General features: G+C 41.5%; 1 protein-coding gene across 1 annotated transcript in view; it reads left to right on the top strand.

Moving 5' to 3' along the window:
- The first annotated feature begins 994 nt into the window (after positions 1–994).
- The window catches only part of YARS2 (tyrosyl-tRNA synthetase 2), a 73,961-nt gene continuing 50,572 nt past the window's right edge, over positions 995–24,383 (top strand). Inside the window, exons 1-2 of the mRNA XM_085652406.1 lie at positions 995–1,846; positions 21,836–22,003. Coding sequence (XP_085508532.1) covers positions 1,020–1,846; positions 21,836–22,003 — 995 coding nt within the window. The 5' untranslated portion in view covers positions 995–1,019. The remainder of the gene's footprint in view (positions 1,847–21,835; positions 22,004–24,383) is intronic.

Raw genomic sequence — 24,383 nt, 5'->3', positions numbered from 1 at the left:
ACACTACAGAAGTGCCTTCGGAGGAGAGTTTTAAGATCAGTTTTAAAGGTAAGAGGTGGTGGTTCGGAGGGTTGGAAGAAGTGAGTTACAGATTCTGGCCGCATTACCAGAGAAGGATTGTGTAAAGATGAGGCGTCAGAGGTTATGCTTGTAGAAGATTATTACCTTAAAGGACGACGCACTCAACCGGAGGCCAAGTGCATAACTGACAGATCACTATCCTACCAACTGTCTAAACTGTCACCCTAGAACGTCCAGCTGTCAACATTCCAGCTGGTGGCTTCCGCGCGCAGGAGGGAGGGGCGCGCAGTGGGAGCAGGCAACCCTGGTAAAGTACTACTGAGTAATCATCCTAACAGATTGAGCCGTAAATCGTTCCCTTTTGAAGGTAGGAGGTTCGAGCAGTAAATTTTCCTGGGTGACAGTCCCAACCATACTTTTTGATGAACTATGACCACTGTACATTACCAAATCAGAGAGTGATAAATAGCGATATTCCTGTATACTGAGCTAACAAGCATTGGCATAGCCAATAGGTCTCGCCTTTTGGACCTTATAAGTGTTTAGCCATGCAACAGCTGAGTAACTAAATACTTATAAGGTCCCAAAATCGAGACCTATTGGCTATACAAAGCGACCGTGCGCCCCGAAAGTGATCGCGATCCGATCACGATCAAACATCAAAGCGGCCGTGTGGCCGAAAGTGAAAGTAATTGCGGTAAAACGCTGCGCGCGCGCCCGTGCACATGCACTGATCCGATCACGATCAAACATCAAAGCGGCCGTGTGGCCGAAAGTGAAAGTAAGTGCGGTAAAACGCGGCGCGCGCGCCCGCGCACATGCACTGTAGCTCTAGGCAGGCCTGGTAGCACTTTTTTGGAGCCCTCTCAATAAGTCTCGCCAGACCAGCGCATGCGCTGGGTCAGGCGAGACCTAAAAATGCTTTTGTTCTAGCCTCAGAAGTGCCAGCACAAGGCGTTTGAAAAACCAGCGCGTTTGGATGCTGTGTTTATGTTCCAATGTGTTGGGCGGGGCTTATTTGGGTCTTTTGGCAGCAAGGGTGTCATCTCGTCTCCCAGCATGCTTCGAGCGTTGTAAAGATGGCGGCGCCCATATCACGGATGCGGTTGTGTGCTGCCTGGTTTCTTCCACCGACTGGAAGGCGATGGTACTCCTCGGGCTCGTTTCTTTATTCTGCAGCAGAACGTGGCTTGTTCCGGGATGTGTTCCCGGCGGAGGGGGGCGCAGATGTACTTCAGAAGCTAATGGACTCTGGTCCACAGACAGTGTACTGCGGTTTCGACCCCACTGCCCCCTCCTTGCATGTGGGTCACTTGCTTCCGTTGCTCGGGTTGCTACATTTTCGGCGCGCCGGACACAACTGCATCGCCGTCATCGGAGGGTCCACTGCCCTGGTCGGGGATCCCAGTGGCCGTTCCCACGAGAGGGAGCCCCTGAGTCCGGAGGCAATCGAGGACAATGTGAGGGGGATCCGGGAGAATCTGCAACAAGTCCTGGGACACCACGAGGATTGCCTTGACGGCACGAGGGCAAGCCCCACTGGAACCTTCACTATCCTCAATAATGCCACTTGGTACCGGCGTCGCGGCGCCGTGGAGTTTCTGTCCTCAGTGGGTCGTCATCTTCGCATGGGCACTCTTCTAAGCCGACAGAGTGTGCAGAGCCGTCTTCGCAGCCCCGAGGGTATGAGCCTGGCCGAGTTCAGTTACCAACTCTTCCAGGCATACGATTTTCTCTATCTTCATCAGCAGCACGGTTGCAGAATCCAGTTAGGTGGCAACGATCAGCTGGGAAACCTTATGAGTGGCCACGATCTTATTCACAAGTAATACAGCGTTTACCTTTTGGTCTTCTACTAAGGTTATATTTAACCTCTTCATTTTGGAAAAAAATAATATTTTTATTGAGTTTTTTTTAACCCTATCAACAAGGCATTTTATACATGGATCAGGTTATGATACAAAACAAAATCAAGCAAATATACATACAAAATAAATATCATTAACAAAAAAACAATAGCAGTAGCAATAATTGGGGCCACATAGGCAGAATAGCATAATATTACTTCATCCAGAAATGTTCAATTTATAAAGAACGGCCGCTGCCAGCACCTTATATGTACAGCTATCTTTGTCCTTCCTACATTTGTTGTATCCATTTCGTGTTTTGGGGCCCATATTTTACAACCCATATCTTTTTTCCTTCTCCCTTTATTTTTATATACGGATAGCTCTAAATTGTAATTGGCTAACAACCTTGACCGCCAATTACAAAAGGTTGGTGGGTCAGAACCAATCCAATCATTAGTAGTACAACACGTGCCACTGCCATAGCAATAAATAGCATAGCCGATGCGGATCTCGATCTTAAATTACTATCACTATCAGAACCAACACCAATAATTCCTAGTTCCCCATTAATTGTAATTGGGGCTCCAAGAATTAAACCTAAAAAATTCACAATCTCCTGCAAAAAAGGCCCCAATCTTGGGCAGGAAAAAAACATATGAATCGAGTCTGCAGCCTGAAATCCACACCTGTTACATTTGTCCCCCGTCGTAGCCCCACATTTGGCAATTTTAGCAGGAGTGTAATACAAGCCAAAGAGGGACATATAGTGCTGACTTATTAGTCTGCCCGATATTAAGACCTGGTTTGCAAGATCAAGAGATCTTTCTATTTGTATACCAGTGATTCCCAATTTATTCACCCGTTTAGTGTTCCAGATTTCTATGTCATCCGGAAATATTTCCAGTAATTGTTATAACTGACCTATTGTTTTTTTCCTTGTTCTTTCAATAATTGGAATTTTCACAAACTGAGGTTCTGAGCCTGACCCTATCCGACCCAGAAAACTAAGGATTTTAAGATATTTGAAAAAATCTTGTCTCCCTAAGCCATATTTCACCTGTAAATCCGAGAAGGATAGAAATTGACCCTTATCAAACAAATCGCCAATGCAACATACTTCTCGCAAGCCCCATCTAAATGTGGCTTGATCCCGAAAAATTATAGGGAGCAAGCCAGAGGCAGCGAAGGGGGTATATGCATTCAAATTTGGGATATAGAACTGCCACTTAATCTGTTTCCATACACCATATGCGGCCCTAAGTATCTTAAACTTCGGTTTTTTTTTTAAATAGCTGAGTTCTGTAATCCTAACTAGACAGGAATTGGCCTCCTCCCCCAGCCCAAATTCGTAAATGGAAGGTCTGTTAAACAATGGGATCTCGGCCTTAGCCTCAACTCAAATGCCATACGTTTATTATCTAGTAATGCCAACATATTAGAAGAGGAATGAGGAAGATGCTAATAAAATGATTGGGCGAAAGTATTTCCCCCACTGTCTTCTATCGAAGTAGAGGCAATTTCAGGTGGGAGACGGCCAAAATTAGGCCCGCCTGAATTGTCTATTGGCATGTATGAGAATTGGATATCAGAAATTAAATTGTTTCTTCCATATCTGTCAGAAGCCCAGATAAATCGCTATGGCATGGAGAGAAGTGTGACAAAACTGTTGTGCACTTGCTTGCAGGAGCAGGTTACTGTTAGTGCATAATCCCAGCCCCTACCATCTGCATGCAGGATTCGGGAGATTAGCCTTAAAATCGATAGTCTCCCGTCTGAATCAGGAGGGTTGGCATGTATGGTTTATGTTCATGCCAATGCCTATCCATTTGCCTTTGGTCTCCAATCTATCTGTACTTAATGCAGTGCAAGTTCATTCATTGAAAGTGCTGGCATTGGATGTGTGTGTGTCTAGGTTATGTACTCTTTTTTGCAATTGAATTGCTAATAAATCCCTTTTTATTAATTGTGTTTTATGATAGTGCAATTCGTGATAGAATGTTTTTGGATTATGTCAATTGTCTTTTTTAACACTGTTTTAATGAAATATTTTTTATCAATAAATCGATTCATATCTTTCTAGAACCATAGGTGTTGAGATTATCTGTGGGCAATATATGGTCAAAACTTCTTGTGTATGTACCCTGTGGAATGGTATAAGAGGATTGTGTGTTGTATGAGAGAGTAATAGAATAAAAGTTGTCTATATGACACAATACTGCCCAATGGATACAGTTTTTCTACTATTGAATGAGAACCAGCCAAATTCCGGTTTCGTTACCAGTTCTTAAACCGAGATATGGGTTGGTCCCAATTAATATTCCTGATGCAGTGTGGTGACACTGGCCCACGTTAGTCGTAGCTCATGCACATTTGTCGTGCTTTAGTGTGCAGCTTATCAGCAGTTATCTTTTTAGGTCTTGGCTAGATAGCGCATGCGCTGTCTCGAAAAGACATGTTTACAATTTAGGGGGCTTCAGCCCGCCCATAGGCTTACCATTTGCTTGCTCCATCGTCCCACTCATATTCTTTGTCCCTGTTTGTCCATGGCATGCATGCATGTGTCATGCCTCTTCTTGTGTTTAGCTCTCCCCACAGCATGGACCAAATACTTGTGTCCATCCACTACTCTTGTTTTAGGAGCTACTTTTTTCCGTGTGTTCGAGGACTCCACACAAGTGTGCCTCTTTTCCCCCTCCCACCTGCCCCATCCCTACCTTAGCCAGGTCGCTCTCACATCCGAATGCTCCTTTATCTGGGTTTATAAGTGCAGGAGATATTCCAGCGCCCAGATTGTTTCCATGTAAGTGTTTATGCATTCATGTTGGAACAGTGTGCAAGTGCATGCCAGTTATGATTGGAAACAAACGTTCTGTTTCGTGCGCTTAATCATTGTGTTTGATTACTCCACACAAGTGCTCATCTTTTCAATCGCTCTGCCCTCCATGTCCTGGTGCCTCCTTCCCCGCCCTACCCTCCCCATCTCAACCCCAGCCAGATCGCCCTCCCATCTGAACGCTGCTTTATCCGGGTTTATACGTGCAGGAGATACTCCAGCATTCCAGGGCCTAGATTGTTCCCAGTGTTAGCATGTAACCATTAATGTTGGAACAATGTGCGAGTGCATGCCAGTTATGATTAGAACCAAATGTTCTGTTTCTCGTGCTTAAAGCTTCTAAGAAATGAATATTGCTTTCATGTTATTTTTTAAATCCAAAGAGTCTGGAGAAGAATTGCAAGGCTCAAAGTTTACCAAGAGTTCAAGCTGTTTTCTCGTTTTGTACGGTATTGTGTAAAAGACCGCCAGCTAATATTGTTGTTGCCTCCTCCTCGTAAGCTTTTGTATACATGATTTAAAAAAAATCATCTTATTCTTTTCGCATGGCTCAGAGTAGTGGTAAATATAGGAGCTAGAAGTTCAGCATATTCTCTACATAGCTTAAATAAATGTTTTTAAGCAGCATGCTTCTCCCTAGGTGCAGACTACTACTGTACCCGTATGGCCCAAATAATCTGTGTTATAATAATAGCATAATGTACAAAGCTTTTAACCCTAATAATGTCATACCACAGGAAGTACAACACAGCGCAGCTTGAAACTCACATTTTGGATGCCATACTTGGTCACCCAACAAAGATACACTCAGCGGGCTACTTTACCATTCGGCAAGCAGTACAGAGCTTTGAAAGGGTTGTTGATGTCCCTAAACTCTGTGTGTATCTGAGATGCATGGCTTTATGCATACACAGAAGGAATCATCTCACCGGTGCGATTAGGTATAATTTTGTCACATCAAGGGCTAGGTTTTAAATCCAAACCATAACTACACGTTCAATGTTTTTACGTGGATTTCAATGTTTTTTTTATTTTATTTTTTACCCAAGTGTTATGGTGTTATTGCAAAGCTCACCATAACTTCATTTTAACTTGTTTTTTTCAGTGATATAAAACAATAGTTTGCTTTACCAGTACAAAGTCCATGAATTATGGGCCACAAAGGGTCTACGCTTGTCGAGGTATGTGGAACTCAATTCGAGTTTGGATACCCTGCTTCAAAAATAATGCAGCTTTTCAGTATTAAAGCGGCATCTGTGATATGAAAAAAAAGAACTGTGCAAGGATGCATCAGTTTCATCATGTTGGTTAAAATTATAGTTCTTTTATTTTAAACTCTTTTTTATTTTTATTGACATTTTTCAAAACAAAGAAGAATTATAGTTTTTAAAGGAGGTCCATTAGCTCTAATTTGGAGATTCCTTCTCCAGGTATTTTTTTAAATTCAACCCCTATTAGACTAAGTATGTTGGGGTTGGTCCTAGCTAAGCAGAGAGTGGCTATTCACTAACTGTCCCCTGCCCCTCCTATGGTGTGTGAATGGGTGAGAGACATGGCTGAGTGGGTAGTCGCTGAAAAGAGCTGGATGCATAAATGTAAGCATGACGATAAACTAGAGCATGATCTGCATGCTTGGGCGGTGATGCTTGCGGACCTACTTGACCCAGCTGATACTTACTTTCCCCACCAACCCCAGACTAGCGTGCTGCCTCTGCGCAGAGTGAATAAGTCAATACTGTGTAATGTTTAGAGAGGGAGCGGAATAACGTTTCCTTGTGGTATATTGCACCATGGAGGAAACCCCACGAGAGACGTAGGAGTTACAATGACTGTGTTGAACATATAAGCGCAGACGTTCCCCCCTCTGTTATATTTGTTGTTACTCCACAATCGTTTGCAGTAACTGCAGGGGTAGACTGGGTAAGGGGAGGTTTGGATGTTCATATGGTGCTAATTGTGATCTGTAACAATTTGTACTAAATCCCAATAAAATTGTATACCACCTATTAGACTAAGTACACATGGGCATATCCTATGTAGTCCGTAAATAGGATGTTCATAGAGTAATGATGTTCATTCTTAATCACAAAAACATCATCCTTTGTTTGCATTATAAGCCCTACAATGCAATTGTGTTTACAGAGCAGTTATTTAATATCTCTGTGCTTTCTAGCATCTTGTTGGAGAAATTAAGTTATGAAACAGCAATGCCTGTATCATGACATTTGACAGGTATGATGAATTGAGAATTTAGCTTATCTGGATGTATTTCACACCTTTTTGATGATGAAGCAGGTGTGTTCCACATGTGAAAAGGGATGATATTCAAGATTCTAGGAGCGTGCCCTGAAAAGGATTTATATAATGCAGTTTATTCTAAAGTGTGGCGTTGCAAGAATAAGTGTCATCTACGTCTCATTGATACCCCTCAGACTTTGAATTTTTTGGTTAGGTAGTTGTAGGGGTTGAGAGGGTGGGACTTTAAGTTGGCCTTTTTTGTCTTCCACTAATATATCAAATCAAAAATCTTGACACACAAATTTTATGGTGTCGAAAACATAGTGGGATGGAACAGAGAAGGTAAAAGTATTGTTTTTTTAGGTACTTTATATTTTTTGTAATATAGGGTCTTATTATGATGCCTGTCAGATACATGTCCTACCTGCATCGTGTTGGAATGGAACCCGACCGACTAGTAGTCGGCAGTTCCAGCTGAAAAATTAGGATGCGACCGCCTATGAGGCGGTTGGGAACATCAATTTTTCCATTGCAGCTTATGCTGCGGTCGGGAAAGGGCCGCAGCATAACCCGCATTGGAAAATTTGATGTTTGCAAACATCAATGCCCTGTGTGCCAGGATGTTTTGCCAGGTCTCGTAGCGGAGGCTCAGAGGGACAAGGGCCTTGCTAAGGACTGCAAAAGTCTTTTTTAGACAGCCTTTCATTGGTGGTCGGACCACCATTGAAATGCTGTCTGGAAGGGACATCGTAATTTGTAAGATGCTGCCTGAGCAGGCACCGCCCTAATCGTAGGAAATTACATTTCGACGAGTCAGAATCGTCGGTCGGTCCCTACGCCCTGCCTCCGATCCGCGGCGGTCGGACTGCGGCAGCAGATGATGACGTCCTGTTGTATGCGATCCAACCGACTTCCTAATGAGGCAGATAGTTGTCTATAATATTACCCTTTGCTTTTTAAGTTATTATTTCAATGGTAAATTGTGTAATTATTTTTGTGTAGTTTATTTTTGACTTAGTGATATATTGTTTAAGATTGTTATTTTATTTGCATTTATTTATTGGCAAGTTGGGTTTGTAGAGAAATGGAGAAGTTTTTTAATGTTTATTATTGCATTCATTTTTTTAATTTTGTTAATTTGATTAATTTTGTGATTTATTAGATAATGTTAAATAAAATGGTACTAAATTGTAGTTTTTTAATTGGTTAATTAAATGTAATTGGTTTAGAAAATTTGTAAATTGTAACTTTTATACTTTTTTAGTAGTTAAATTAATGTGTATTCTATATATATATGTATATATATATATATATATATATATATATATATATATATATATATATGTTTTTTTAAGTGCCTTAATTTGTATTTGTTGATGCTGCATTTGTGGGATAGTAGGTGCGGAAGTGTTTTAAAAATGTATATCTTTTTTAAGGTTTTATCAAGTAAATATTTTTAACTGTTTATGTATTCTTAATTTTGAATATATTTAAAGTTGTCATTATTTTTATAAGGTTTAGTATCTAAAAATGTGCTTTTAATATATTTATTAAAAATTATTTTCTTATATATATGTGTGTGTTTGGATTGGTACTTTCCGTTGTCCAACACTTTCCCTAGCGTGCCCGGCGTGCATTGGAATAGATAGTTAATCTGACCCATTTTAAAGTTCAACACTTTACCAACTGGTGCTCAGGTTCGAGCGAGAATAGCATATCTGAACCCTACAAATTTTCATATTTTTATAGATTTATTTAGGGTCTGATTACGATGTCAGCAGCAGTCCGACTGCCGTATTATAATACTGGCGGTTGGACCCACAGCTGTCGGGCTCAACATGGCTGCCTCTGCCAGGATTGTATATCCTGACGGTGCAGCGGTTGGAGGAGCATCCCAGAATGGCGGTGGTGCTGAGGCAGGTACAGCCATCAGGATTACAACATCCCTTTATGACAGACTTTTTGTGATGTGGACCCTGCCATGAAAAGGTGGTCGGAAAGGTATCCGGATCCCCAAACAGGGCCCCCGTCTGTCGTAGGCCAATGAAATGTGTCCCTGGGTACACATGTAGTGCCTCCTCATCGATCAGCTTTTAATGGGCTGAGGCATTTTTGTAGGTATCTTGTTAGAAGGGAACAACTGTATAAAAGGCATAAACAGCCATTTCTTACATTCTGGTTATAGACTATGGTACCTGATTCACAAAGGTTAACAATGCATGTGTATGTTTACTCATGTATGTTTACTCTTACTTCTAGGGTTAAAGCTCAATGTTTTTTCCATCCGCCATCGCGAGTGGAGATTTACACCTTGGTTTAGACTTGCATGTCTCCACCCCTTCCCAATAGGAGAAGTTGTGGAGTCTCTAACAACTAAATTTACATGTATAAAGTTCATTAAGAGTTATTTTTCTCCTACTGGTGGAGATCACCACCACAGGGATCGAGATCTTCCTCTTGTAAGCTACAGGGAAATTGAATAAAGTTCATTACTTAGAATAAATCAGTTTTAATGCCTAATATACTTGCATAACATACTTGTAAAATAACTCAAAATATTTCTTATTAAACTGGACATAATAAAGTAACATTTTACAGCACATTAGCTCTTCAAATCAAATATATATTAAATTATACAATGATTATTTTATACATTTTATTTTTTAAACAATTAAATAAAATATTCACCCTCTCTAACATTTAGTTCATGTTTTGTAACTCAGTTGAAATGTATATATTTATTAAAGAACATTTGCATTTTTATTAAAAAAAAGTTTAATTCCTTTGGAAATTAAGGGGTCTATTAGGATGGCGGGCGGATTCCAGTCCGCCCGCCACTCTAGTGGTGCTGGGACCGGCCGCCAGTGGTGCGGCGGTCCCGCTGTGCCAATTAGGATGCGACCGCCACCACTGCGGTCGCATCCTGTATATTTAACATTGTGGCGGGTGGTGCTGTATTCAGCACCCGCCAGAATGTTGAAAGGGCATTTTGTGCATTTGCATGCACAACGTGACAAGCACCGCGTGGTGCCTGCCACCTTGTGCATGCAAATATGGGGGATACAATGCGTACCCCCCAAGTGCAGCCACCCACCCCCCAACCTCCTGGGGACCTACAACGGGCCCTCAAAGGCATTCTCTGCATGCCTTTCCATGGCAGAGTCTCCGCCATGGAAAGGCATGAGACCACCATCATTGTAATATGGATGTTGGTGAAGGCACCTCCACCATATTGCAGGTCTTTTCCGCCCGGTAGGCAGTCGGGCGGATTGCCTACCGGCGGAAAACTGGCGGACGGTCTTTCCGTCCGCCTGGGTCTCCACCGCCATCGTAATATGGCAGGGGGAAATGTTAAGCGGGCGGACAGATATGGCGGGCGGATTTCCCACCATCCTAATAGACCCCCTAAGTCTTTGAATGAAAATAATTTTCGTTATTTATCACTTAAAAATATGTATATAATTTTAATTGTCTAGCTCATTCCACTTATTTAACATTAGTCACAATGAAGTATTATTTTAAATCCTTGACTCCATTGTTTTCTATGGGAGTACTTTACCATACCAGTAGTTGGCAAAGTGTGGTGCTTGACTTACTCCAAGGCTGAGCTGTATGTTTAAGCTTGTTTTGACAGCGTTAGGGCTGTAGTTACTTTAGATGTTCATTTTGTGAATTGCAGTTGTCATATTCTTTTCTGGATTTGTGTTTTGTATTGGCATGTACCTCCCAAACCCCTTCTTGAATTTCCCCTAAACCCCATCCCTATTTAGTAGTATTTGTTCCCCATTTTCCCACCACTCCCCCTTGTTCTTCATACATTCACTATCCGTATACCTGCTTGTGCGGAGATCTAGGCCACCATGCTGTAGATCTCTGCATACAAAAGATAGGAGAGGTGGAGGTCTTCGGCCATAGATGTATGTATTTTATTTGGTAGTACGAGAGTAGTACTACTGTAGCACTACTTTAAAGACTACAAAATGTAGTTTGTGAATTGGGCTTAGAGTGTTTGAGATTTTGTTTTGTAGAGGTGTACATGGAATTAAGAAATCCTAGTAATTCGGTACAGGTGGAAGGTTTTGGGGGCGATGGTCAGATCTTTCAGTGCTTTGATGTAAATATGGCCAGCAGCTTGATTTTTGACTGATAGTAAAAATATGGTGTTGAAATTAAGGTGACTTTCGTCCATCCGTTCTGGATGCTAGTGAGCTGTGAGTTTAGTTGGGAATAGATGCAGACAAATTTAGCTCTATATACGACTGCATATCATCTTCATACTGATAAAATACAAGTTTTATTTGAGACATTAAATATTCTAGGGGTTCATACAATTCAATTATTATTCCTTGAAGAGCTATTGGAATTCCTCTTCTGTTTATCTTATTTAATGGAATGTCTTCAAATTGAAAACTGTATAAAGATCAATATTCAGAAGACCTTGTTAAAAAAAAAAAAAACTAACAGCCTCATTTAGAGTTTGGAGGGAACAGAACCTTTTCTAGTTTCTGGAGGATTAAATACGGAGTTGGAGTCTCGGGCTGGATTTGCTTGCTGAATCATTGTTTTCTAAACACTTTATTTTAGAAATGCTTCCAGTGTTACTGTACAAATGCAGTACACTTCTGTGATGAAGCGACATATTCAGTTTGTAGGTACAATTAGGGCAAGGGGAAATTACACTTTATGCAATATGATTTATTCAAGACAAGCTATCTTGGTGTGAGAAGCTTGCTGATGTTGATGGGATTGTATTGTATTGAATCCAAGCCCTTCAATTAATTTCTGTAAGTAGGGTGAGACTGAATGCCACAATTCTGTCCCCTTTTTAACAAAAGTTTTGAATGGCAGCCAAGTGATTTGAGATTTGTCTATTGTGTTACGGCCGTTAATTTTTGAAGGGCATAGATTGTTCAGACTTTTCACTGCCAAACATGTAGGGGAGGAGAGACCTCTTGCTTCCATACCTGCGCTAATACTAAATGTGCTGCCACTAAGAGGTGTGGAGTTTACCCTTTGGTGTGGAAAGAGGATATCTACTGTTCTCTCTGGGGTCGCCTACGAGTATTGTGGGAGGGTTTATTGTGAGTACCAATATTTACCTGATGTGTGACAGGATTTCTTTCCAGTATGCTTGGAGACATCTACATGGCCACCACATGTGAAAGATGGTACCCCTCTCACTGCAGTTCTTCCAGTTAAGAACTGGCGCTAACAAATATTTGCCGATACCATCGGTGAGTAGCGTATATGCATTTTCTTTCTGTGAAGTGCAAATAGATTTTTCTTTTCCTTTGCCAGATTTTGTTCCATATGTCTTCTGGGATTTTGTGGCCGTTTCCATAGTGTCACATAGCTGTGTTGGGCTTTAGGGCCCAGAATAGTGAATTCTCACTGCAACCATGTAATCCCATATCTACTCTGTGTGCAAATATATTTTATAGTGAGGTTTTCTCGCTTTTTGCACCATCACAAACTACTTGTGTGCCTGCCCAGTGGAGTAGTTGTGTTAGCTGAAAGTCTCCCTTCTGCCCAGGTGCCAATAGGCCTGTAACTCCTCTTGAGCGCATAGGTCATTAGCCAGATAGTCAAGGGAGGGTAGGTTGCTGTAATTCCAATGTCCAAACTGCAGATCAGAGCGACCTGGCTGGAAGTTTGATTTGTGGATTATGGGAGTTACTGGGGAGGGGAGTGTGGTAGAGCCTGCATTACATGTTATTTCCTTCATTAGTCTATAAGAATATAGTCCGAATAAGAGTGGTAATCAGCATATGTTGTTTCCCAGACCAGACCCGCTCTGCGGTAGCCATTAGATTAGATGCTGTGGAATTTAAGAGAAATATTGTTCAGCATTAACCCAACCACTCCTTCCCGGGATTTGGTTCCAGTTTAGAGCTGGATGGATCGTTGTAGCTGCAAGGTAGGATCTAATATTGTGGAAGCCTAACTGTTCCTCACGTGTGGTTTTGTACAGTGTTGCTCTACGGACTGTAGGTGCATGATCCTTCCTTACATAGGCAAGAAGTTTCTTTAGAATACAGTCTATGGATCATGCGCTTCAGTTTTTGGGCCTAATGGGATCTTGTCTAGAAGTTTAGTGATGAAGGGCCAATTGACCTAATCGAGGGCCTTCTCTGTGTCGCGCAAGAGGAGGTCCATCGGCTTTCTGCCTTCTCAGCTGCTTCAATTAACAAGGGCAAGTCTTGTATAGCCTCTAGTATTGTGGTTTTGGATTAAATCAGCTTGTTGAGGTGGGATGGGCATATGGTACCTACGGATTAAGCAGGACTGTGTATCTGGACACATAACAGTCAGAATATGGTGACTGAGTCCACACATATCATCAGAGAATGTTGGCACAATTCCTAGCTAGCTCACTGTGTCTCATCTGAACCTCTAACCATGACAGGGTACCAGATGGCATTTGCAACCCAAGAACATGACCACTCTAATTCCCCAAAGAAATGGTGGAAACAGATCTACCCTTTTGTTGTTACTCAGGCATGCCCAAGGGGTCACAAGAAAGACACAAATTGGCTATTCAAACATTTATTGAAACAATTCTATTGTGTAAAAAGGGTGAGCTGCAATTATTAGTAGGATGAAACAAAGTATTGCAACCAGCATTACAAGAGTGATGAAAAAGATAAACTGTTCAACCATTATAACATTGCTGTCTGATTATATGATTATCTAATTATATTTCTACTACTATCTAATACTAGCGAGGGCATAGTGGGAATACCTTCTGCTAGATCTCTTTGGACAACCTAACCCCCCATACCTGTGTATGATGTATCAAAAGGCTGATCTGGTGTAGACCAGACTAACGTCCTCTGCAGGATGAAGACTTGAGTCAGCAGGGCTGCATATCAGTCACAGTGCACAGCTTTCCAGGATAATCCACAGAAGTGCTCCTCTGCTGGATTTGGCTCAGAGGCAGTTTTTATAACAAAAGCACCGTCCCAGTCGTACTGTGTAAAAGGTGCAGTGCCAATGTGATTTTTGTCTTGAGACTCGTAGCTGTCTCCATCTGAAGATCCAAATACGAGGGCATCGCGTTCAAATGTTTCTTTGTTATGAACCCCAATATAGACCTAGGTAGTTACAGGACCATTTACCTATATTCGTCCTACCATTGTTCCACATAACGAGTTTGGTGCTGACCTTTTACCTAGTTAGGTGCTCAATAAATGTCATGTGGTTTTCTCCGAAAACTAGCCTAGTTTATTATGCATGAGTATTCTCCGTATCATAGCAGAATTACAATCTTCTGCATAATAACTCTGTATAAGGGTCATCACTATCGTCATCCTTGGTGTACATGCCCACAGTACCATGACACATCTAGGTAGAACCCCTGAGAGTAGCTTTTGGGTTTTGTAGCACAACATCTTCGCTGGGCAAACTAGAGCAGAAAAACTTCCATCCTGACATGAGACACTGAAGTCCCTGCACGGAGACACTCCAGCACGCAGTGGTCTGACATCCCTTGCGGGGTGTCCAGCTCGAGACCAAGACTGGGTCCTTCGCTCTCTCACATCAGGTAGCGGTGTTTGCTCTTTCCTAGGGGGATTCTTGGCTATACACCTACATACGTGCTAGGTCCACTTAGGTACTTCTAGTTAGGGGGTAGCATCGTAGGAGTACGTAATATTGTCATGTATCTATATGCCTACCTATATCCATTGTTTTAGCACTATGGTAGAATTCTATCTTTTAGTTACTCTGTTGGTGCTTATGACCGTATATATCTGTTTCTGTGCCAATGGTTGCTACAGCTCATGTATTTTACACTAGAATGATGCTGGTTCAAAAAATGCTCATTGAAAACGTCCCCACCGTTTATTCTGTGTGTCTCTCTGAGACAAAGTGAGCACGAGTGACTGAGCGAAAAGTACTGTACTGTTTCTACAATTCCTGAGGGGAAAGGGTTGTCCTGTTCGATAGTTGCCAGAAACTATTCGCTCTTTGGTAAGGTTGTGGGGTTTATAGTGGCACTGTGAGCTAGCTGGTCTACAGGCGGACATATCCTTTGGGGGGGGTCTGGAATCAGTCTGGGCACTAATCCCTTAGTTTGTTGTTTCAATGCGCAGATCCTATATAGATTTGTAGGAACTACACAACACTTGTCTTGGACAGAGTGTACTGGCGACATGATAAAATGCATACTAAGAATTGTACCACATGCTAAATAATTTCTAAGTATATTATCATGTAAGTACAAGGCAAATTTAAACGTGTAGGTAAAATGGAAACTTGTATATTTTCCCTGTTGAGCTCCACAACAAGATTAGGTCTGGCCATATTGTGTGAAGTCGGGAGACTAATATAGATGCAAAGCTTTTTACGTCTGTAGTAGGAGCGCAATTGGTCTACATAATGGGTATGATTTCGAGTCTTTTCCAGGTTATAACAGTAAAGTAAGTTGTTTTTGTAGCATACTGTCTGTGACAATACCCGGTGCCAGAATATTCTGTTGTATATGTTTCTAGGAGGGTGGTAAATGTTATGAAAAAGAAGGCTGAAAATCCACCTGGGCCCGGCATTTTTTGTCCAGGTGAGTTGTTGATGGCTATTTTAAGCTCCTCCTCTGTGATTTTGTCCTCAAGTGACAGGAAGTCTGCTTGCTCAAGCAGGCACTGGCATGTGGCAATATAGGATTATTGTGTTTGGGGAGAGATGGTCACTCGAGGAGAGTGCTCTGTAGCAAGCCGTGGCATCTGAGCGAATTGCTCTCTGCTTATCACTTATGTTGCAGATGTGGTTCTTAGTGCGTATTTGCTTAATCTTATAGGACAGCAGTCTATCTGCTTTGTCGCTCTTTTCATATGTTTGTGATGCATAGAGTAGCTTTTCTGCTGTGTTCCACATCATTAATTGTTTAAGTTCACTGCATAAATTTCATAGCTTTCTATGTGTATGGAGGGAGTTTTCTTGCCTGTGTTATGTTGGGCCTCTTAGTCCTTCAGTCCTACCTCCAACTACATTTTCTTTTCCTAGCTTTTCAAATGTTGTGTTGTGGGAAAACTGCCTTTGCAGTGTCCCAGAGGATGCTCTGGCCGATGTCGGCATTGATAATTTCTTGTAAAAAATGTTCTACCACTTCCCGTATATGTTGTTTCACCATGGGACCTGTCAGCGTATCTTCGTTGAGAAGCCATGGTTCATGGTCGGGGAGGGGGTGATAGGGATTTACAGTATTGAGCCTCGGCAATATGGTGATGTGATCAGAGAGGATTTGGGCCCGATATCCGTTGTGAGTAATGGGGTAATAGCCCTGCAGTAAAACCTGCAGTAAAAAAAAAAATTTGTGCATGTATGATGTGTGTACTTTGGAATAAAGGGTTTTAATATCTGTCCATCCATGGCGTAGTATCCGTTTTTTAATGCATGATGAAGTTAGTCATCAAAACTTGGTCGGCGTTTATTTCTGTCCGTTGGGTTTCGATCAGACGTAGCATAGTTAACAAATTCAACAGAATTCGTTAGCCAAGTTTTCTGGATTGCCTGATTTTTCAGCCCTGTCCAAATTGTAATGTGTTTTTCAAAGCCAGCTATGTTCCAGCTGGCAGTACAAATACTTCTAGCATTAGACATATTGATGACATGAAAAGAGCAATGATAGCATGAATGGTGTTGCAACCATATTTCAGTATTTATCTTAGATTCTTAGAATGGGTTGGTATTACTTTGTGTTTATATTATATGGTGGCCATTTATCCTTGTTTTCTCTATGAGATGGGCCATTTATTTTGTTGTAGGAGAGCATAATTCAGCTGTGGGTACTCTACTTGTGGACTTTGTAATGGACAGTACTGATAGGATCAGTTTGACTTTGCTTGGGTCAGCTTGCCGGTGGCCCTTTTCAGAATTGGAAATGCCACACTTTCTAATGTTATTCTCATAGTTTATAGCTGCCTTCAGTGCTGTCTTCAAAATTGAAATCAATGTTTGCCTTGTTGTGTTGTTATGATACTCGCATTTACATATCGCAGGTACACCAGGTCGGTAACTTGGCACTTAGGTAACAGAGGCATGAAACTCTGCTCAATGTTTTAATCATATGCTTGTCTGAGGAGCCACGTTTTTAAAAGTTGCCTGGATCTGATATTACTGCGGGTAGTCCTAATCTCGAATGGGAGGGAGTTCCAAATGCAAGGTGAAAGTACAGAGAATCTGGAGCCACTCATTTCTTCTTTTTGAAGGTGGTGATTGTAAGAAGGTTCAAATGGATGGATCTCAGGTTACGAGTAGGCGTATATTGCTGTATACGGGCTGATATGAAAGCTGGGCTGCCGCTGTGGAGCAATTTAAAAAATAATGCAGCCAGTCCTGAAGATAGTTGTTTGTTCTACCGCTGGCCAATGTAGTAGTTTTCTCAGGGGGCTTATGTGGCAGTATCTAGCCTGTTGCTAAATTAACCTGGCTTTGTGTTAGTTGTAGTCTACGATTGAAGCCCTTTGGAAAGCCCAAGTGAAGGGAGTTTGCATAGTCTATCCTGGAGATGACTGTAGCGATGATGACCTGGATTAGGGCTTCGAAGGTAAAGAATTTGCTTAGCTTTCTGATTTTGCAAAGTTGCAAAAAGCAGGATGAAGTTACTGACGGTTATTGGGGTTTCATGGCCAGGTTCTTGTCAATGAGAACTCAGATGCTCTTTACTGAGTTCCTGGGCTGGGGGGATGTGGGGGGATTACTGGGGGGCGGTGCACCCATTGCGGATGGCCATAAATGAGGAGTTCCACAAGTCATGCTTGCTTCTAGTTATGACAGTCTCTGTCTTGTTAGAGTTTAATTTTAGTTGGTTGCCTTTCATCCAGTTCCGGATACACATCATCGTATTTTGGAAGGCGTCTTTGGATTCCGGTGAGTTATCGATAGCAAATAACAATTAAGCATATCGTCCGCATAGGTGTAAATTCAGGCCTTCATTTATTTCAGAGAGTGCTCTAGGGGGCGTGTATACAAGTTAAAAAGATGGGACAATAGAGAGGACCCATGGGGTACTCCACATTTTAATCAGACCTTGGATGAGCTGAAGGGAGATAGCGGGACTGTATGAGAGCAGTCCTCAAAAAAGGAGATAATCCAATCAAGCGCTGTGCCGTGCAGGCCCGTGACTCTGACACATTCCACCAAGAGCTCGTGGTCGACCGTGTCGAAGGCAGCTGATAGGTTGAGCATGACCAGCGCCTGAGTGATCTCCTTGTGGCCTTCTTCTCACATGTCCTCCACAACTGAGAGGATGACTGCTTTGACAGAGTGGGCTGGCTGGAAAGCTGCCTAATGGGGATCAAGGATGTTTGTTTCCTCTAGGAAAGATCATAGGCTTCTGGCGACATTTGTCTCTAATAGCTTTGCTAGATAAGGTAGCAAAGAGATAGTGTGGTTAATTTTTCAAGGTAAGTGTGTCTTCACCATCTTTCTTTAAGAGTGGGACCACTTTCACCTTTTAAAAGGTGCTAGGGACAATGCCTTGGCTAAGGGACTGGTTAAGGAGGAATATGGCTGGATCGGGGAAGAGGGAAAATAGTTTATAAGACCACCGGAGGGCAGCTATCATTGGGGAAGACTGATTTAAGTTTGGTCAGCAGCTACAGGAGGCAATCCTTGCTAATAGCGGGAAATTCAGACATGGTTGTCGTGTTTCTGTCTTTAATGGGTGTTGCAAAGGGGAAAGGACATGTATGGGGGGACGCTATCTTTTTTTTTTGTTTTGATCTTAAAGTAAAGAAAGACTTTAGGACGTCGCTTAAGTTCTGAGTAGACAAAATCGGTGTCACTGTCTGAATTTGATAGTTCGGACACAATTCCCAAAATTTCCTTTGACTTGTATCCTTGTGCAAGATCTCTCTTCCTAATTCATCCATGGTAAGGACTACTAGATAGTTGGTGGTAGTCATCCTCAAATTTTATATTAAATACATTATGGAGACAATTTGGTATCAGTTCCATGAATTATTACAGGCAAGCCAAGGGAACCTGGTTGCAGTATACAAACAACAATCATTCTTCTTATGTATAGCTGATAGAACTTTTTTTAAAGGTATCTATGCATTACAAACTATTTGAAAGTATACACACAATCACAATATTGGTAGCAAAAACAAGCTTCCATAATACAGATAGCAAATTTATACACAAAAAAATCACTATGAGCTTGCGATTGCAGTGGTCAGTGCTGTAGCAGTGGTACAAAGAGAGCTAGCGTAAAAGCTAATTTAACTTTGTTATTCATGCGAGTATGATATGTAATGTGTGAGTGCAGCTTCTGTATTTGTTGACCACCTGGCCATTCACCTTCCAAATGGGTTCATGTCCCATTTAAGCAGCTACACTATTCGCAAGTGCCATTTCGCCCATTTTATATATGCAATATAATTAATTGTGGAAACAAGGCCACAGTTATTTAGTAGTAAGCTTCATTCTCTGGATAAAAAGTATTCACCATAAAAAGATAATAAACGAAAAATGAGCTCATTAAACCAATAACTTAAAAGCCAGTTATTGCTTCAAATCATTTCAGGTCTATCATGAAAATACATAAAAGGACTGATGTGTCTATTAACATCTGAGTTAAAAAAATAAGAGTATGGCTTCACAAATTGTTCTACTTTCAGTTTCAATAAATATCAGACAGAGCAGTTTTATTCTCAGATAAAGTAAGGGTGGACATATACATATTACGTGTTCAGTAGATTCATCATATAAATTACATAGGCGATATTTCAGCCGCGAACCCTGTCAAGAACCTTCATACTCAAAAATTGAGAGCTAAAATGGTCTGCAGTGTAAAAAAAATGTTTTTGCTTTGTAAGATCAGTTAGTTTAAAGGTAATACTATTGTCTCTTTGTATCGACTCCTGAATATAGCCATGAAACTTATATTCCAAGTAGCTCTTTAAGGGCCTTATATAGGTGGCCTGGCATTTACCACTTCATAAATACCGAATCATACCGATTCGGTATTTATGAAATGGTAAATGCTATGTAGGTATTCATTCGGTAAAAATTACCGAATCGTAGAAATTCGGTAATTACCGAATCGGTATTTACCGATTCGGTAATGAGGCATACCTTCCCATTGATTGAATCAATGGGAAGGTATGCCTCATTACCGAATCGGTAAATACCGATTCGGTAATGGGGGGAGCACAATCAAGGGTGGCAGGGTGTCACATTGACACCCTGTTGCACCCCTGATTCTTGCATGTGTGCACATGTGGCACACATACATGCCCTAAGGGCATGTATGTCTGCCACATTGCACACTTCTAAGCGCTTGAAAATGCTTTTACAGAGCCATTCTTCATTTACCACCAACTATTAGTTGGTGGTAAATACCGACTCCACACGACACCCACACACTCCCCCTACATATCATTACAGGATTCGGTATTTACCGAATTGGTAAAATTACCGATTCGGTAATTTTACCGATTCGGTAAATTACCGAATCCTGTAATGCGCCCCCTACATTGCAAAAGCCTAAATACCGGTCGGTAACGGTATAATTACCGAAAATCGGCCGTTACCGACCGGTATTGGGCTACCTACATGAGGCCCTTAATGCCATTCATAGGCCTGTTTTTAAATGTATTTTTTTTCAAAGACTACTCTACGGGCAGACAATGACAAACTAACTATGACCTCTAGTGATGGAAGTTGCTAATCTCTAAATATCATGTTAATAGAATTTTTGATTGGTTGAGAAAAGGTGTTATTTAAAGAAAATTTTTCCCTGGAGATTAATTATTTTAGGGTTTCATAATCCCAACAAGCACATGAGTAGTTGATTAAGTGGTGTGTGAATAAAAAAATGGGCAGTGTGAACCCAACCTAACCCAAACCAAATAGCTGCCTACACTCTGTGTACCAAGAGGCCGTGATTTCATAAATCAAAGTTTGGTATGTTTTTCGAGTGGATCCTTAAAGACTGGATTATTTACTAAAGAACGTCTTAATAGCAAATGTAATTTCCTGGTTTCTATGTTTAAGGTTAGAGAAGTGCAGGTCCCAACTTACTCTGTTCTTGATTTGGAAGTCCAAGTAAGGATAGCTGGTAACATGCTCTAAATTTGTAGCCTCCATTTTGCATGACATTTTTTTTTTTACGGGCAAAACCTGTAAACAAAAGCACTGCAAACCATAGCCACACGTGTTCTGTTGTTTCTGTGCAGTTGCAGTAAATTTTTACTACAAATGGCACGTAAATACGCGATCGATGTGTAATTTCAGGAATTTTACGTAACAAGAGGAACGTGAAATTCCCCAAATTATGTGCGTTATGGAGGCATAATTTATATTTTGCCCAGGCATACGCTGGACAAAGATTTTTAGCCGAATACTTTTAGAGGAAATATGTTGATCCCGAGAGGAACTTGGCGCTAACATTTTTGTAATAGGTCTCAAGATGTGGCATAGTTCGTTTTTGCCACCCTTTTTACTAGAATTCCCATAGCTAGGAGAACTGAGTGTTTCTCCTATATTTTGTTAACTCAAGACTAAGACGACAAGGAAAATATGATTGTGTTGTTAATTGATCAGTGACTTTTTATGAAATTAATCAGTAATATATCAGTTGATTTTACATTTATCTCTATGTAAGACATCATGTGGGCCTTTAGTAGAGTGCTAAGGATTGAAGTAAATTTTTGTGCTAGTCAGATCATCAGATTCACACATGTTAAAGAGGGTTGTTAAGCAATTTTTGATATTTTCCTGCCCTTGCACATTCTGAATTGTTAGCATGATCACAAGATCAATTTAGAAGTGCTAAGAGTATGCTGAAACTAAAATGTATCTGTAAAATGTATTTTCCAGTTGCTGATGTTTTTTAATGTCGGTAAGTTTTGGTGTAGTACGGTATTGTAAATCCTATTTTTCTGTACAGAGTTACTGGGCAAGATGTATTTGGTGTCACCCTGCCTCTTATTACCAGCTCTGCTGGAGATAAACTGGGAAAGACAGCAGGCAACGCAGTGTGGCTGACCCGAGAAAAGACTTCACCTTTTGAATTCTACCAGTTCTTTGTCCGTCAGCTTGACAGCAACGTGGAAAGGCAAGTTATGTTTTATTAGCATTTTGAAGGCATCTATACTTGATAAATGAAGTATTTATTCTAGAGTTTATTCTGTGCCTAAAGTAAAGTTTGATTTACTGAGTGCTTTTGCACACCTAAGTTCAACTAGGTTGCCCAATTAACACCAGAAGCATCCATCATCCCACAATTTCTGACACACTGAAGGATCTGCCACCATTTAAACCTGCAAATGGAACCAAGTACCATGGAAATTCTTCCAGAACGTGAGATTTTTCACTGTACTGCATTTATGGAGTACGGTTTGGAGTATGGGTGATAGCGGTAACAGTTGCACATGAGGGGTGCCACCAGCTGATGATCGAATGGCAGTAAAATGAGGAATGAGGAGACAGTCAATGTTGTTAGTAGGAACCCCAACGTTTGAAGAACACAACCATTATGGCATTTGCTGTGATGTCCTCCTTCAATGTGCAAGTCCTTTCTTTTGAAGTCAGATCCTTATCTTTTAGGAAAAAGATGCTGAAATTCTATTACACGCTTAATCAATCTGTGTTTCTAGGTCTCTTTTTCTTTTAAGTTTTCTTTGTATTCTGTTTTAGGATTCCTTACGGAACTTTCAAGGCAGCCTGGGTTTTCTCGTCTCAGATGGTGACAATTGGTGCCTTATACTCGTGAAGTCCTATGGTTTAACATTCTGTTGTGCCGAAAACGGAGCACCAGATACACTCCCTTACACTTGACCCTCAGGGTAGTGAAGTTGAGCAGTTCAAAGTTTGCTCACACGGGTGGTGTGATGTTCCAATTCAATAAACTAATACAGATCAATAACTCCGTGTAAACTCACTGCTTAGTCTTTAAAAATGAAAACATACTTAAATCACACTGCTGTACGTATTAGTGCAGAAGCAATAAGTTAAACTGGGGGTCAGGTCTCTGGTGAGTGTAAAGAGATGAGCACAATGTTCCAACACCTCTCTGCACTTCATCTCTTGCTGCACTCCATCTGTTCGTGCAGGAATCAGTTCAAAGACCAATTGAATCCCATCTACTGAGCCATCTTCTATGCTACAGATTTGGGAGGTGGTCAGTCTCCTCTCCAACATCTTTTACTATTTCTAAGAGCTCAACAGTGTAGTGTGTCCTTCCGTAGTGCTTCATCCTATTCACATGGAGCACCCTGTGTTTCCGGAGAAGAATCTGAATCAGTTGTGAAGTTGACATTGGAAATGTTTCTTACTACCTTGTTGGGGCCAGTCCATTTGCATTTGACAGATCGAAAACATGTTGGCTTGACCACCAAAACTGTCTGACTCTCTTGACACCCAGTACCTGTGTTGCCTACCGGTCGTACCACTCCTCCACCAGCTCTTGATCACCCTGAAGGTTCTTATTTGCAGTGATCATCAGTTGATCCAACAGCTTCCTGAGGCACAGTTCAGCACAACGTGTTTACGCTCTGAGGGGTAACTTTGCTGGTCTCGATGACTTAGGTTTATGGACCACTCACAGGATGCCCAAATAGAAGCTCAGTGGGTCCAAGTCCTCCCCTCTTCTATGGGATTTTCTGTAGGCAAACAAGATACGTAGGAGGAAAAGATTACATTTCCTCCTAAGATTCTCAAGTACAGTACTCCTCAGGCTCCTTAGTGTTTTGTTGAAATGTTCAGTTCCGTTGATTTATGGGTGGTGCACAGTGGAGAAGTGGTAGATTATACCAGTTTGCTCCCACATAATCCTGACGTATGAGGAAATAAAATGTGTTTCTCAGTCAGATACAGCTGTCTCAGGAAATCAGACCTCATAGAGGATCGCAATGAGGGTTTCAGGATATCTGGTGGCATTTTCCCCATCACAACTAAAATGTATTTGTTGTCTGAAGCAGAAGGTAGATTAGATGAGGAAACTGTCTATGCCCACCCTCTGAAATGGCACACAAACCACAGGTTGAGGTACCTATGGTGCCATGGTTTGGCCTCCAGACTTGCCACTTGTGACGAATTGGGCAGGCTCTGCAAGATCTCTTCTTTTAACCTGTCTTCAATCTTCTTGATGCCCAGAAGACATGCTAATGGTATTTCATGGGCTAGCAACAAAATGTACTTTTTGTGTTTTCTGGTTCACATTTTGCAGACTCCTAAGAGTAGGACACCTTTTCTGTGCCTAGCAAAACTCTTCCTCCAACAACAACAGCTCTCACAGTGACCTAGATTGTATGCCTTTGGCATCTCATCCTACTCTTCCTCTGGAGCGTGGGGAATAGGCGCTACACCAGTATCTTCTCATAGCTTTCCCTGGTCTACAATACTGTTAAGAGAGTGGACCAGCTCTTTCACTGTAGAGGTGACCTTAGCCGATCCCTGAGGCTGATTTGTAGCCTGTGGTCTGATCTGCACAGCTG

This window comes from Triturus cristatus, chromosome 4_1, assembly GCF_964204655.1.
Source record: "Triturus cristatus chromosome 4_1, aTriCri1.1, whole genome shotgun sequence".
Lineage (NCBI taxonomy): Eukaryota > Metazoa > Chordata > Amphibia > Caudata > Salamandridae > Triturus > Triturus cristatus.
The sequence above is the reverse complement of the archived record's forward strand: the minus strand, read 5'-3'. Positions and strand labels throughout refer to the sequence as shown.